General features: G+C 45.0%; 1 protein-coding gene across 2 annotated transcripts in view; it reads left to right on the plus strand.

The window, feature by feature from the left end:
• The window catches only part of tnfaip8l1 (tumor necrosis factor, alpha-induced protein 8-like 1), a 27770-nt gene extending 12299 nt beyond the window's left edge, over positions 1–15471 (plus strand). The window contains exons 1-3 of one of the 2 annotated variants that reach the window (XM_008290911.1): positions 6199–6236; positions 10481–10761; positions 13084–15471. In XM_008290911.1, the coding sequence (XP_008289133.1) occupies positions 10490–10761; positions 13084–13372 (561 nt within the window). In that variant the 5' untranslated portion in view covers positions 6199–6236; positions 10481–10489 and the 3' untranslated portion in view covers positions 13373–15471. Of the gene's footprint in view, positions 1–6198; positions 6237–10480; positions 10762–13083 lie in introns of those variants that run through there. The other variant, XM_008290909.1, reaches the window with a different exon arrangement.
• Positions 15472–16134: the final 663 nt, after the last annotated feature.

Raw genomic sequence — 16134 nt, forward strand, 5'->3', positions numbered from 1 at the left:
CTTTTCCTTCCGTCTCAGTATCGAGTCTCTCCCACTTTCCATAGAAGCTCTCCTGAGATGTTTGTTAGACTGACGTCTTCATTTAACGGCCGAGCATGAGAACTAATAAGAGTCAAGTGCGAGAAACAAGCGCAGACGGATGCGACGGGAAGACGGGCTGGTCATTTTTCAAAATAAAACACCCTGCAGACTCCGCTGGAAATAAAAATAAACCAATAAAATGTTTTTATTTTCTTTCTGTGCAGCCCGGTACAGGTCCACGGCCCGGTGGTTGGGCACCGCTGGTGTAGATGATGGATAGATGGATGGATGAATGGATGGATGGATGGAACGATGATGATTTCAAGCTTGGATTTGAGCTATTTTTCCCGACAGAGCGGCAGGTCACTCATGATGAGTTCAAGGACTTGCAGAAAGTTAAAAATCTGACATTTTTCTTGTTTTTACAGTTTCTTGCTCTAATAAATGGCAGAATTTTTGATTTGTTATTTATTATTGTTGTTCAGATGGCTAATAAACCAAATATACAACAGCAGCAAAATTTACTGTTTTCCAGCTTTTCCCTGTTTAATCTCACTGTAACATATATAATTGAATATCTTTAGATTCTCGGCTGTAGTTTCCATGAAATCGGCAGTTCTCGGCCTCTTTCTTGTTTTCCTTTTGTGTTCTGACAATTGTCCACTCAAAAATCCCAATAACAGTTTGTGGTGTTGGTCTGGACATGAATTGAGGGCACTTCAGGCAAAGGATTCTTTTTTTTCCTTTTCTTTCTTGTCAGATTGTTTTATTCAGAGAATTAGTTTTGACATTTTGGGGAAAAAGTTAGATGAGAAAATTGATGCTGCTATCATAGCGAAGGGCGATCTTTTATTTGTCTTTGTCGGATTGTTTTATTTTTAGCATTAGTTTGACATTTCAGGAAAGAGTTGGATGAGAAAATTGATACCGCTATCATATCTGTTAAATAACAGCTGGTCGCGTCGCCTTTTAGACGGAGCTGTTTTTCTTAAGAGCAAATATTACAGAGAAGTCAGGAATGGTAAACAAAAATGCTTTGTGCCTTTTCAGCGTATAGTATGAAACATTTATGCATCGAAAGGTTTAAAAACGACGACACTAGTTCTGCATGTTTTGTTGGAATGTAAACCTGTATGACTTTACATGTAGGTGCAACGTTTTGTGACTCGTCTTTTCCATAAGGATGACATGGAGCTTACAGGAGGTGGAGGGAGGCTTCTTTTCCCATCACACAACTGTCACAACACGAGTTTCTTGGCGACGTCGTGCCGTTTCAGCATCATTTTAACGTCGATGTTCTGGCAGGAGAAAGCAGCGTTCCCAGCCATGCTTCGGTTGCACTCTTAGCAGCGAACGCTTTGCATAATGATGGGCTGTTTTATCATAACGGGTTGGAAATGAACCTGCGGTGGTGGGTGGTTTGATGTGACGGATGCAGAGACTCGTGCAGCTCAGAGGGAGAGAGAGAGTGACCTTGGGTGTTTTCTGAAGCTACAATTTTTCAAATGGGCCTCGTGTGCAGAGTGTCGGGAGGCATCGCAGCTTACCGATCTTATGTAAATGCCTCATACGCATCCGTAGGCGCTGTTAGCTGGCCGTGCACGGAGAAGCTTCTAGTCCCCACTCGGTTGCATGCAGCTCAGGTTTTAATGTCGGATTTACCCAAGTTGGGGGCTGCAAGGTGGCTCGGTGGTTAGCAAAGTTGCCTCACAGCTACAAGGTCGTCGGTTTGCATCCCGGTGAGGACACCCAGGATCTTTCTGTGCAGTCTCCATGTTCTCCCCGTGCAGCGTGGGTTCTCTCCGGGTTCTCCAGCTTCCTCCCACAGTCCAAAAAGGTTAATTGGTGATTGTAAATTGTCCGTAGGTGTGAATGTGAGTGTGCTTGGTTGTCTGTCTCTAAGTGTAGCCCTGTGATAGACTGGTTACCTGTCCAGGTGAACCTGCCTTCACCCTGAGTCAGCTGGGATAGACTCCAGCCCCCCGCGACCCTAGTGAGGATTAAGGTGTACAGATGATGGATGGATTTACCCAAATTGGAACAGCCCCAAAAACACCCCGAGCTCCTAAATGTCAGGTGCACCAGTCCGACCAATGAAAACGCTTCGTGACACATCGTGTGACTCACCGGATGTAGATTACAGGCATAAACCAACAACTAACAACCTGCAGGCGGCACTGAAAATGTCATGTTTTACCGTAGCTTTGGGTTGTGCATTAAAGAAGCCCTTCTGTGTCTTTTTTTATGGTGAATAATCCGTTTTATTGGAAGTGCTCGCCTCTCTGCATGCAAATGATCCACTGCAATGGTTCCCCTGCCATTACGTTGAGTGAGCACAGTCGCTACATCCTGTTTTTGAAGAAGGTTTGGATTGGCTTGTTCTGTCTCCCATAGCAGAGTATAGATGATGAGGTGCAGGCAGAGCTGGAGAACAGTCTGGACATGCAAGACGAAGGGACGGACTTCTGGTTGCACACTGAAGAACTAGCTAGCCATTTCCTATTATTTATGTTCTCTCATGATGGAACATGATGCTATTTAGATTTTTTTAGAGCTTAAATAGCAGCACCAGGAGCTGTATGACTGGTCAACTCAAAGGCAAGTCAGTGATTACATTAGCTAACATTATTAGCGGCTATTTTACTGGAATGAAATGACACAATGTGATTACCGTAATTTCCAGACTATTGGGGCACCTGAATATAAGCCGCAACCACTGACTTTAAAAAGAAGTTTTGTACATAAACAGGCCGCACTTGTCTATAAGCTGTAACATGAGATATTTACACAGAAAGATGTTTTAAACTTTTAATTTAATACGTACCGGTAACATACACAAGTACGTAAAAGTCATTGATTGCTATCTTCATCTTCCTCCTGCACTAAAACCACTAAAGTCATCTTCTTGAACCTCAGAATCACTTCGTCACACACTTCCTCTGTCTCTCTTTTGTTCTCAACGTCACTTTCGTGTCGAGGCAAAATCGTAAAAATCCATAAATTAGCCGCATCATTGTTCAAAGCGTGTGAAAAAAGTAGCAGCTTATATTCTGATATTTACGGTATACGTGACTAAGCATATCTTGAATAACATTTTCAGACATTTCTTCGTCCCTGAACATGATTTCTACCTGTCAGATTCTGATCGGCAGCAGCTCCCCCGATCCAATACAGCTTCACGATGTCATCACGCTTTCTCGTCGTTTTTGATTGATTGACGCCGAGCAGCAAAATCCACACGTTAGGAAGCATCGAGCTGCACAGTGAGGCCAATAAACAACCAACAGATTAAATGATAATGAAAATAATCAGGATTTGCTCGTGTAAATGGGTAATAATCACATTTTTCATGATAATACTACAAGTGTAGTCGCTGTTATCTATCAATGGGTGGCTCATGAGTAAATCTCACACGGCGGCATTTACATAATTGGTTACACAATGCTCCTAGATTGTGGCAACAAGATCAATTTCTCCAGCACTTACTCAGTGCGTCAGAGTAAAAGGTCACAACGGCCACATTACAGAAACACTAAATGAAAGCGACAGCCGGTAGGAGTTGTCATCCCACTTATTCCCCTTTTCCCAAATGAATTGGAAAAGCCTTTGGCTGAAGTGTCCCCGATACAGACATCAGCTTTACCTCCTCTGAAACTCAAACAGGCACAGCAAATTAAATCTGTATAATAAAGGGCCTACCCAGCTTTATATTATCCAGGTTCAATAATCCTCCAAGGACCACGGCGAGGACAGTGAGGTTATTTCTTTGTCATCACAGGCTGCCACACAGGCTTGACGGGGCTGTGTGCACCTGCAGCAGGGTAACAGTCCCCGGGTTCATTACCCAGAGTCCCTCACTGTCACCAGACATCCGCCCGGCGCCGCGTAGGGTCCGGTTTCATTTCCATGAGTCATCTCTGCTGAGCTTTTGCCTGCATGTCTTGTGTGAGTGAGTGTTTGCCAGCTTGTTCTGAGCGAGCGTACGAGTTTGTAACTGCTGCAATTATAAGTGCTGAACTCTTGGCTGCTGCAATCTGTCTTTGTTTTCATTTCATTTACAGCTGTTCGGGAAGCAGGCCCCATCAGTAATGTGTGTGTGTGTGTGTGTGTGTGTGGGCGCGCTGATGTTTGTTTGCATGATTCCTACGTGCACCGACGACTGCGGCTTGTATATATTTGCCACAGTGCTCGGCAGTGTTTTCTGCTGTCATGTCGTGTTCCGCCTTGAATGCGTTAAAACGCTGCCTCTATAAACACTATGAAGACGCTGTGTCAGGGTTGGCCGGGATGTCCCCCGGGCGCCGCACTTCACAGGCCATTTAGATTTGGCACCAACCACTTTCATGCTGCAGAGTCAAAAAAAAAAAAAAAAAGCAGTTGAATCAAAAAGTTTCTCATCACTCTGCGCTTGTCCCTGGAGGACGTGTTTTCCTGAAGCCTTTAGTTTTCTCGCCGTGGGGAAATCGAGGCGGAGAGTGAGGATACCCCTCCATCCTGAAGATACGAGCGCCAGGGGTCTGTTATGTCACTCCTCTGCCTTGAGTGAAGCCACAGGCAGGCACTCCTGAGCGTTTCAACTGTTTGTCGACATGACTAGAAAACCCTCCTCCTCCTCCTCCTCCTCCTCCTCGTCTTCCTCTTGTTCTGCTGCTGGAGTTGACAGCTATGATGGCTCTGGTCTCCAACAAGAGTGGAATTTAATGAGCACTATGAAATCACCCTCCGATCTGAGAAAGAGGCCTGCCTATTATCCATTTGCATTTTTCTGAACTCTAACACATCCGGGCACACGGGGGGAAGACGTAAACTTCCTTTACGATAACTCGAGGCCGGACGGACGCCGTGATTAAAGGTCGATAAACGGGCTAAGCGGCTGTTTCTTAGGTGCCGCTGACACAGAAATAAAGATTTCAAGTTGTGTTTTGTTTTTTTTTTTCTTTCCAGCCTGATCATTAGTGTCTTTCTCCTTGTTATCCGTTTCACACACATTGCATCAGAGGAAGATTTTCAGTGGCAAGAGCAGCTTTGGAGCTACAACCATTGTGAAGCGGTCGATGGGGATCCGTCGGCGATCTTCGGCCGGCGCAGCGAGAGGCTCCATTAAACGTCCGGCACCTGCGACGAGAGGCCGGATCCGGCATGCGGCGGCGGCGGCGGCGGCGTATAAATGACCTCTCATTCTACACCTACGTCGTCCCGATGCTTCTGGATTGATATGTAGCACACCTCCAGCCTCGTTCCTCTCCGCTCGCCCTCCTCTCCTCTCTGGAAAGCATCCTGCTGACACGCTCTCCAAGGAGTCTTATTGATATTCTTGGAGAGGCATTGCAGAGCGAGAGAAAGCGAGGAATGAAAGTCACACACTGTAGCAGCACATGCACTGCCTTCTAGTACCAACAACAGTGAGAATCACAAGTCACCCAGCAGGGATGTGTCACCTCTGCCTTCGTCTGCTGCACTAATGGCACCTCTGCAGCTCGGGCTTCTTCCTGCTCTCCGGCACTTTGCCATTCATGCGTATTTTCAGCTAATCTTTGGGTTTTGTGTTTTTTTTTTTTTTCCTCACGTAGAGACGTATTGTATAAAGATTAATCCCCCACCATGATGTGAATGGGAGGCTTCTGTAAATATAATTATTCTGTTTTCGCCTATTAGGCTGCGTTTAGCTCGTCTGTAACACGTCAGGAGATTTATCAAGGAAATGAGATCTGAGGCTCGAGTCTGCTTCGTATTTATCTTCACCTCCCCCGAGGTACGAAAGCGTTTCCCTTATTTATGTCTGCGTTTCCTCACTTCATAAAACCCTTCACACTTTGGCCACAGGCATTGTTTGAGTTTTTTTTTTAAGCACCGGAGCTGATTTAGTTTCGGTCGCGACGCCAAATCGGTAAACGTATTTTTGTTTAGAAATGAAAGAGTAGTTTATTACTCGAGCCAAAAGAAATATTCATATGACAACTCATTAGTCCTCTGAGTCGTTTTGCTCCAACCATTGATTATAACTTGTGAGAATTGAGTTTTGCTGCTTTTCTCTGCTTTACATCAAAGTAGGAACTGAAACAACGTCTTTGTTTTGAGCTGTTAGTCACAGAAAATCATCTGAAGGCGACACCAGACGCTTTCTCAGACATTTTAACGACAAGTCGATTAAGTGGTCTTAGGCTGCAGTTTTCACTCGACAAAAATTTTTGAATATAGCGTTAATGTAGCTGCATGTAAGTATCTGCTATGTAAAGATTACCGTAATGTCCAGACTATAAGCAGCTACTTTTTTCACACGCTTTGAACACTGCGGCTTAAACAACAACGTGGCTAATTTATGGATTTTTACGAATTTGTCTCAAGACGTAAGTGACGTTGAGAGCGACGACAAAAGAGAGACTGAGTTAGTGTGTGACGAAGTAATTCTGAGGTTGTTTAATTCCGACACTGAAGATTTTATTGGTTTTCGTGTGCAGGAGGAAGATGAAGCTAGTGATCAATGACTTTTCCTGGTAGGCTGCTGTAGTTTTTATTGTTTTAACCAGTCATGTTACAAAAACTGTTTGGAAAAAAGCATTTGTGTACGTTACGGTACGCATTTAATTAAAGGTTAAACAAATCTTTCTGTGTAAATTTCTCATGTTACAACGTGGACACCTGCAGCTTACAGACAACAGCGGCCTGTGTATGCACAAAACTTGCTTTCTTGTTAAAGTTCGTGGGCGCGACTTATATTCAGGTGCCTCAATCGTCTGAAAATTATGATAAATTGGAATTACAGCGACAGCAGAGAACTTCTCTGTTCTGCATGTTGGCATCTGGTCCAAACACACCTAAATGTTCGTGCATGTGGGTCCCTCCCATTGAAACTATTGGTCCTCTCTGTTGCGACCTGATTTTGACAAAGAAAAACAACCCAAGCCGCAGTGAGGGGCTGGTGCCGGGAAATGTAACTGACACGTCGTCATGTGGCCGCTCCACGCGGTAAATCAAACATGTGCAGACTTGTGCTTAAGAGGTGTTTATTCACCAATGTGTATCACTACGGCCTTTGCTATGCACACACTTACATCTATAACTTGCATGAAAACAAAGAAAAGACTCAAAGATTAGCTTCTAAACGGCGGCGACGTGTCAATTACATTTCCCGGTACCAGCCCGTCAATGTGGCTTAGGTTTTTTTTCTTTGTCGAAATTAAGTCACTACATTAAGTCAAAAACTGTCTGCTTCTCCCGGTAAACAGTAATTACCTCTTCTTCTACTTCTGCATTTCCATGTACCGCTATCCAATACGCCACCTACTGTGGCAACTGGGGAATGACCTGAACACACATACAAATGGCTCTAACACTCCCCAAAAAACCAAAAACAAACTGAGATGAACCTCCCACACTGCACTGGAAATGCAAAGGTATAGTCCAGCCTTCAGATAGTTGGAATAAAATTGTACTAATTTTAAAAATGAGTTATTAATCTATGTTTGCGTTTTGTTTTAAGGACCACAACTGCTTCTCTATCTCAGTTTCTGCTAAGAGTAGAGTCAAGTAGAGGCCGGTGAAGTGTAGATAACGTCTTCATGTACCCAAGTTAACAACAGCTCGCTCTGTGGCCTACTGGTTGTGGCTCGACTGTGTTGTTGTTGGTTCCCGAGGCCCGCGCTATGACGCAGGGTTTGAGGTTACCAAGGTGACTTTACCTCTGGATCTTCAGCACAACAATGGTGGTTCACTTCTTACCGGGCACGTCACCACGGCAACGCGCCGCGTCGGGCCGTGCTCCAGGTAACAGATCGGCGTGTGTTAAAACTCCACCTTTTGACCAGTCGGTTCTCTTTATAGCGGCGTCGCCATTCACGGAAGATCCCACAGAGCTCGGTGTGCAGCCGGCGAGAGGAGAAGGTCAGAGTTTTTAGAGCTGCGGGCGATTTTCAAAGTCATTCCAGCGTTCTGTCCGCCGTTCTACAGCGTATAATCCTAAAACAGACACTGATTAAAACAGTAAAACTTTACAGCGTACTTGTTGACCTTTATAAGATTTGCAGGAACTACACTTAGTGGTTTGAATGCTGTTTTAATGCTCGTTCTCCGCTCGCTTCAAGTGTCATTTAACTCGGTCAAGGTTGGAGCCGAGAGAACGAGGCTGAATTCATCCTCCACTTCACCACGAAAACACTTTTATTCTCATCACTATTTATCCTTTCAATATGTCTTTTTGTGAGCAGCATGAAGGGACTACATCTGTCATTTTGTCACACGATCCTTATTTATGACGATAACTAAGCCTGAATCTAAGCACAACGGGACGATGGTATTAATGAAGCTATCGGTTTCACATTCAGCAGTTTGTTGTCGTCCTTCCTTCCTTCCTGACTTCGGCTTTTAATCCGTATTATAGTTTTAAACTCCTCGCATTGGTTTCAGATTGTTTGTCTTGTGAGGAATATGCCCACGACTGTGATTGGTCCTCTGCTGCCAACAGCATCACTCTCATATGGTAATGAGTTTCTGGTTAGATTGAGGAATCCCGAGGTAACGTAGCGAGCCCAGAACCTTCTTTGCGGTTGTTTGATTTAGTGACACCAGATATTGAAAAGATATGAACTTGTTTTCGTGTTGCAGCTCTGAGATGCTCCATCCTCTGGTGACGTCCGGTAATTATATATATTGCCTATAAAAAAAACAACCCAGAACCAGCCAATTCTACCTAAATAAAGCACAAAACTACGCACCGAATGCAACGTTAAAACACCAGCTTCTGACATGACGGACGCAACAAAGGTTTCAGTTTCCAACCCGTACAGGTGTATCAGAATAAATATATTTATGTAAATCTGTCACTGTTTGCTGGTGCTCTGTTTACTGACCTTGCAGTATAGTTTTACATAATTGAGTACAAACAAATTGCATTCGAGCTGCAGCAAAGACAAAACTCCTTTCCCATCTCAAGCATTCTGCGGGAAAACAGTGGGAATAAATGACCGCCTCAAGCTCGAGGAGATATGAAACAATCAGCGAATCGTTCGGCCGTGCACACGTTATTGACACGAAGCGTGCGGATGTAAAGCAGATGCGTCGGCTTGGCGCGTTCCCGTTTGCTAATTAGCTAGAATTTGGCTTGAGCTTTGATAAAAGGACGGGAGAAGGTCTTACGGTTCATCTTTGGGGAGATGTTGTGCACCATCCATCTCGTAATTCCCAATGTTTTAATAAAAAGCCACATTTTATAAACCGTCTGGTGGCACAAGAGGAAATGTTTTCTCGGGAGACCTTGAATATCTGTTGCAAATTTCATAGCAATCCATCACATAGTTGTTAATGTATTTCAGCCTGGCAGACTTCTAACATTATCTGCATCCAGCTTCTCAAATTGCTGCTTTTTCCCTCTCCTCTGTCTCTCTCTCTCTCTCTTACATAAATGTTAAATAAATATATTTGGCTTTTAAGCTATCCGAAAATGTCACCTTGGGCTCTGTTGTAAGAGGCATCATCTGATATTTTATAATCAGCACCAGTCACTTTCATTTAGTGTAATTTTTTTTATTTTAGAATGCCGTCTCTGAAAGGTGTCGAGCGTAAAGGTAGAGCTTACAGCGCAGGTGGAAAACAGCCTTTGTTGCCTGTTCACGCTCGTGTACTCCCGGGTTATCCTTGGAGATCTGCGAAGGTTACAGAGGGAGTGCGCGGGAAAATAGATTTCTGTTTTTTTGTTGTTTTTTTTTTGTGAAAACAGAATGTACAAACCTGAACAAGTGACCCGCAGGACACGCCGCCGCCGCCGCCGCTGAAATGATGTGGCGTGCTCATTTGATGAGGGGCCGGGGGGTGGATGTGAAAGCCGGCGGGGCCTCGTGACCCACCCCAGTATTTATGAGCCTCCATCATGGACGCCGCCTCACACTGAGTCACCCCACTTGGCAAACAAACGCACACTCAGAAACGGCGTCGTGCATAAATCAGAGCCGGGCGGTGAACGAGCCGCCGCCGTCTGCCTCCCGCTCGCGTTCTCGCACCTTGTTTTTTTTGTGAATGCGATGGAGCAGATTAGCAGCCGGTGGTCGAGCTGTAACCGACTTCACTCCCACACAGCGTAATGACACATTCTTCTCTAACTACCTTGCGGGCTGTGAGCCAGAGGGTTTGCTGGGACTAATTCGACAGCTGCCACGGCTCATTATCTGATAAAGGGGACAGTTCTTGGCCCCGAAGTTTAAACAGTATTAGCGTGGATGTTATTCGTAATAACCTCACACATCGCAGGCTCTAATGTGTGTTTGGGATTTTTTTTATTTTGCTTTTGAGATGAGAAAGTCAAAGTGGATTTCTAAGTAAAGGTTCTTCTCCTTTCATTTCTGATTTTACGTCAAATGTAGAACAGCAGCAGACAAATACGTTTTCACGCTTTACTTTAAAAGGCCGCTCCTGAAATAAATTACCTTTTGACTCAGCTGTCGTCTTCCGTCTCGCTCTCCGTCTCCAGATTTAGACCATGGACTCCTTCAGCACCAAGAGCTTGGCCCTGCAGGCGCAGAAGAAGCTGATGAGCAAGATGGCCACCAAGAGCGTGGCCAACCTCTTCATCGACGACACCAGCAGCGAGGTGCTGGACGAGCTGTACCGCGTCACCAAGGAGTACACCCGCAACCGCAAGGAGTCCCAGAAGATCATCAAGAACCTGATCAAGATGGTGGTGAAGCTGGGCGTGCTCTACAGGAACAACCAGTTCAACAGCGAGGAGCTCATCCTGGTCGACAACTTCAGGTACGAGACAGTCAAGAAAACGTTTTGGAGAAGGTGTTGATTTGTTTTTTTAAATAAAGGAAACCACTGTCATGTCTGCATGAAGTACGGAGCTAGAGGCAGTTAGCTGAGCTTAGCATAAAGACTCAGAGCAGGAGGTAGTGGTTAGATCCACTTAATGAACATAAAGCAGACTCATCCTCTTGTTCAGCGCTCTGGACCACAAACTGAAATGATTTGACAGGAACAGATCACCAGAAGGTCATCATGTGTCCGAGCCAGAAATCATAAAAACTGAAAAAAAAGTTCTGACCTTGAACTATGCATCTGTTGTGTGCCTTTAGTTTGGAAACTTTACCAAATCAGTCCTTAAAATCATTTTATTAAAATCTCTTCATTCTCCAAATTAAAAAAAAAAAAAAAAAAAAAACTTCCAGAAAAAAAAAAAAAAAAAAAAAAAACTTGACACAAAACTCCTCTCCTCTCCTATACCATACTATACTGTACAATAACACTTTACTGGAGTACAGTCTACTCTCCTATACTAAACTATACTTCACTGTACTATACTTTACTATGCCATGCTCTATAGTCCTATACTTCACTGTACTGTACTGTATTGTACTATAATTACACTGTACTATACTGTACTCTACAATATTGTACTTTACTTGAATTATACTCTACTGTACTCTGTTATGCTATACTGTACGACACTTTATTCACTTTATTTTATTAACTATACTATGCTCTACTATATTATGCTATACTCTACTATACTGTACTATATTCTCCTATTCTATGCTATACTCTGTTCTACTATACTATACTCTATGCTCCTGTACTACACTAGACCATACTATACCAAGCTATGCCATGCCATACTATGCTATACCATACATTTATTTATTTATTTATTTATTTATTTAATAGGGACAATGCAATTACCATAGTTTCAGCACAGGGCATGAATCTGATGTATTACATAGAGAGTTTTAGCTACAGCTAGTTCTCAACTCCAGTCCCCAGTCCCCATACAATACTATGCTATGCTATACTATACTCTACTCTCATCTGCTGTGCTATGCCATGCTATACTATAATATACTCTACTATACTACAGCAGTCTCTATTTTACTATACTCTACGATGCTATGCTGTGCTCTGCTCTACTCTACTCTACTATACTTTACTATACTATACCATACTATCCTATACTATACTATACTATACTATACTATACTATACTATAGCAGACTCTACTCTACTTTACTCTATTCTGCTCTACTCTACTCTACTCTACCCTACTCTACTCTATTCTATTCTGCTCTACTCTACTGTTACTACACAACACAATGATGCTGCACCAGATGCACAGCAGCTGTAAATCCACCGTCGCTATCTGGAATAACCTCCTTCAGATGTGCGGCGCAGCAGTGACGGTAACCATATGTGAAGACCCCCTGAGTCAGAATAATGAGAGGATTTCCTGTTCGTTCTATTCTGCTGTCGTCGTCTGAACACGGCGCACATGTTAGTCTGTCGCTGGCGGAGGTGTCGCTCGGCGTACGTCGGAGCTTCAGACAGAACCGGTCTCGTTTTCCTCTAATTGCCTGCTGGCTCCTCGCTTCATATTCAACATACAAACATGAAGAAGGCGTCAATCGGCTCGCTAAAGGAACAAAGCAAAGGCGTGCGTTTTGCAAAATGTTCACTTTAAAGCGGTTTAAATGATGCGTCCTGTCTTGTGTGAAGCATTACGTTAGCTCAAGTAGAGCCCTGAAGTTGTGTTTGCAGCTATCGACTCTTTGCTCCGCGACCTCCGGCTCACGTGGAGCTTCGCGTTGTTGACTTCTGAAGGTTTAATGTCATGTATGTGTTTGCTGAGCGGGATAAGTTCTCTCAGCAGAGTCCTCGTCGCTGCTCCCATTCAAATCAGGTCAATCACTCGACTTAAGTGTCTCCGACTGAATTTTAATGTTTGCATCAGGAGGTGACAAACCTGGAGGAACAACGACGAGGAGGAGGATGTAGTTAAGAGGAAAACTGCAGTTCAAGTACATTTCTGTTTGCTGATGGAGGCAAATTAAGGACATCAGTTTATACATTTCCCTCTAAAACAGTAGAACTCAGCTCGGAGGCATGAGGAGCTGACACAAGTGCACAGTATGGAGAATGGTGATTATATTAGCATGGAGATGTGTCGCTGTGAAGGACAATACTGGAACTAATCTTCGGGGGGGCGGGAAACTTTTTCTGAAGAAAATCACAAGACAGCAGTTTCTATTTTTACCCGCTTCCGCTGAATCAGACGCTGACAGCTTCTCCTCTCCCCCGTCACAGGAAGAAGGTCCACACTCTGGCCATGACGGCGGTCAGCTTCCACCAGATCGAGTTCACCTTCGACCGCCGCGTCATGAGCGCCATCCTGAACGAGTGCCGCGAGCTGCTGCACCAGGCCATCAAGCGCCACCTGACGGCCAAGAGCCACTCGCGGGTCAACCACGTCTTCAATCACTTCGCCGACTGCGACTTCCTGGCGACGCTGTACGGCCCGTCGGAGGTGTACCGCGCTCACCTGCAGAGGATCTGCAACGGCGTCAACAAGATGCTCGACGAGGGAAACCTCTGACCTCCGTGCGCCTCGGCGTTCGGCACATTTACCTCCAGTCGACCCCTCGTGCACCAGCTCGCAGGAAGTGTTTGTTTTTTTTAAGATGACAATCGTGAACATTTGTACTTTTTGTTTCCGTGTGTGCCTTTCAGACTTTACTGTAACACTGAACTTCTCTTGGCTAGTTAGTCCAAAGTATTCTCTTCTTCTCCAGCCTCACTTATAACAAAACTCAGCGCTGTTGTTTTGTTTGTTCTTTTTTTTTTTTTAATGAATGTAAAACTTCATGCTCTTATCAGTATATTCAGGGGTAGGAGCTTTGACAACTGTGCCTTGAAAAATGTATTTTATCCTCATTCCAGGGGCTTTTCCTTCCTTCTTACTTAATCAAAAAGACATGAAGCCCGGCACAGGCCTTCAGCTGCAGCTCTGCGAGGTGCCTTTAATGGACCAAAATGGTTCTGGGAGCACCAGGAGAGGAGAGAAAGTGAATTTCCAATTATTTTTTTATTTCTTTTTTTTTTTCTTGTTGTTGTTCCTAAAAGTAGTATTGCACTCAATCCTGAACAAGCGCTGTACTGTACTCTCCTGCAGCAGTGAGACCATGTGAAGCACAGCAGCTGAGTAATCCTGCTTAGGCAGCATTTAAAAGCTCCACCATCATGCACTGAACTCCGCTTTGTAGAGAAGCCAGGCTTTTGTCCGGGCGGCGCCTGTAAACCCAGTTTCGCCTCTAATAGTCCGGTTTATAGCCGCCACAACAAAGATGAAGTATTTGGGTCACGGGGGGACCGTAAACATGAAGGAATGCGACTGGGCTGCTCATTGTTGATTGTTTCGACTGGAACGTGTCGCCGGCTGCTCCGTCGTCCGGTCGGAAGGAACCGAACAACGTGGCACCAGGTGCGCAGGTTGCATCGTGGCACGGGGGCAGTTAAAGACGGTTAAACCGGAGCCCGGGGTCGGCCGCGTTTATCCCGAAAGCACGAAAAGTCGAGTTGAAATTCTGACTGATGTGAACTAGAAAGACTCCCCACGAGCAGCCAGATGAAAGGCTGGACGCAAACGGCAGCTCGCCGTCTGTGCAAAGGCCCGGGCAGGGTTTAGAGATTAGAGCAGAGACAAACACAGCACCTGATTGTGCTCTCCCTCTGCAATTATAGCTCCCCACTCCGGGGCGGTATAATGGCCCGGAGGCTGCCTCCGTCGAGCAGCCACTCCATTTCACCGCATGGCAGCCCGGCGTAAATGCGCCACGGATAACCATCTCTGTTTGCGTGATGCGAGTCCTTTAATGGAATGAAAGATGTTGTTGTGTTTCTTCCTTATAAAGGAGCGCGTGAATACTGGCCCTCTCCAGCCTCGCATAATAGCCGTCTTTCCTTTTTGTCTATGTGTTTTTGTATCACTGAGCCTGTCTGGGAGATTGTTTTGTGCTGCGGCCTCATTTTGTATTCCGTGTGTGTGTGTGTGAGTGTGTGTGTGTGTGTTTGTGTGCGTACCTGTGAGAGAATTGGAAATTGAGCTGTGTAATAAGCGCTGTGCTTTCCCAGATAGGATTGCTGAAACTTTAACTTCTTCCACAGCAGCTCTGCCAAAGAAAAAAAGAAAAAGAGGGAGAGAGAGAGAGGAGGACTGATGTTCGTTAAAATGCAGCCTTTTTCCAGAGAAGCACTTCAGAAAACACTTGATAATTAAAAATATCAGCGGTAATGGCGGCGGCGGCTGTTGTGGGCTTTTTTTTTTAATTCCACTTTTTCCCTCTCAGATGACTTCCCTGAGTGTGTTCTCGTTCGTTAGACCCGTCGGACACCGACTGCATCGTTTTGGAAGGCTTTGAAGTAAATCCCTTCTCCTAAGTCCCCCCGAAAGAGTCGACTTTAATTGTCTTTCGATGCCATTTCGTCCGATCCGTCCACATCTCAGGGCTACTTTAAATCTCCCGTGACGTCCTAAAAGCGCCGTAAACCCTCTGCGACGGCCTCACTCGCTTCACTAAAGCTCTTTTTTTTTTTTTTACTATTGTTTTTATTTTCACTCATGTACATATGATTGTTTTTGTCTCTCTTATTGTATCCCAACAAATATAATACAAATTACTTTTTTAAAACAACAAATTCCTCGTCTGTCTTCTCTTTCTTTCTTTTTAATCAGTGTCCTCCCATCGAGCATGTTGGAGTTTTCCGGCCAGATCAGGAGGGTAATCTGACCGTCTGACCTGGATTCGGTCCGACAAATCCCTTCGTCCTGCTCGCAGCGCTGTTGGGAGAGCATGAAAGCCGACAGACGGACAAACAATTCCAGTTTTTTTCCCGCTTCCTCCCGAGCCACGCCGCGGTCAGGGAGGAAGCGGAAAAGATGGGAAGACTCAGGCCTCGTCCACACGTATCAGGGTGTCTCACAAAATGAAGATATTTTCCTACGATGTTTCCCGTCATCCACTCGCAGATTTATTAAAAACGATGCTTTGAAAAGCCAAAGTGAAGAGCTGCGAATCCTCAGTTTATGCATCCGGACGTGGACGTCAATAACCGGGGTTTAGGTTTCCAAACATCACTGCCTGCGACAAAACATGACCTGTGTTTACGTTTGGAAACAGCATGGACGCCCTCAGAACCGTGTTGTCTCTGGTCCAGGCCCAGATGCCACTCCACGTACAAGAACGAAGGTGAAGGACGGCGTTAAGGACGGTTATGTTCCCCCACCTCGCCATTCCACGTCCGAGGCATGTTCTCCGCCAAAGACACTGATGCACTGACCGGGACGCGCTGCCAACTGGT

This window comes from Stegastes partitus, unplaced genomic scaffold (genome assembly GCF_000690725.1).
Source record: "Stegastes partitus isolate 25-593 unplaced genomic scaffold, Stegastes_partitus-1.0.2 Scaffold702, whole genome shotgun sequence".
NCBI classification, from domain to species: Eukaryota; Metazoa; Chordata; class Actinopteri; family Pomacentridae; genus Stegastes; species Stegastes partitus.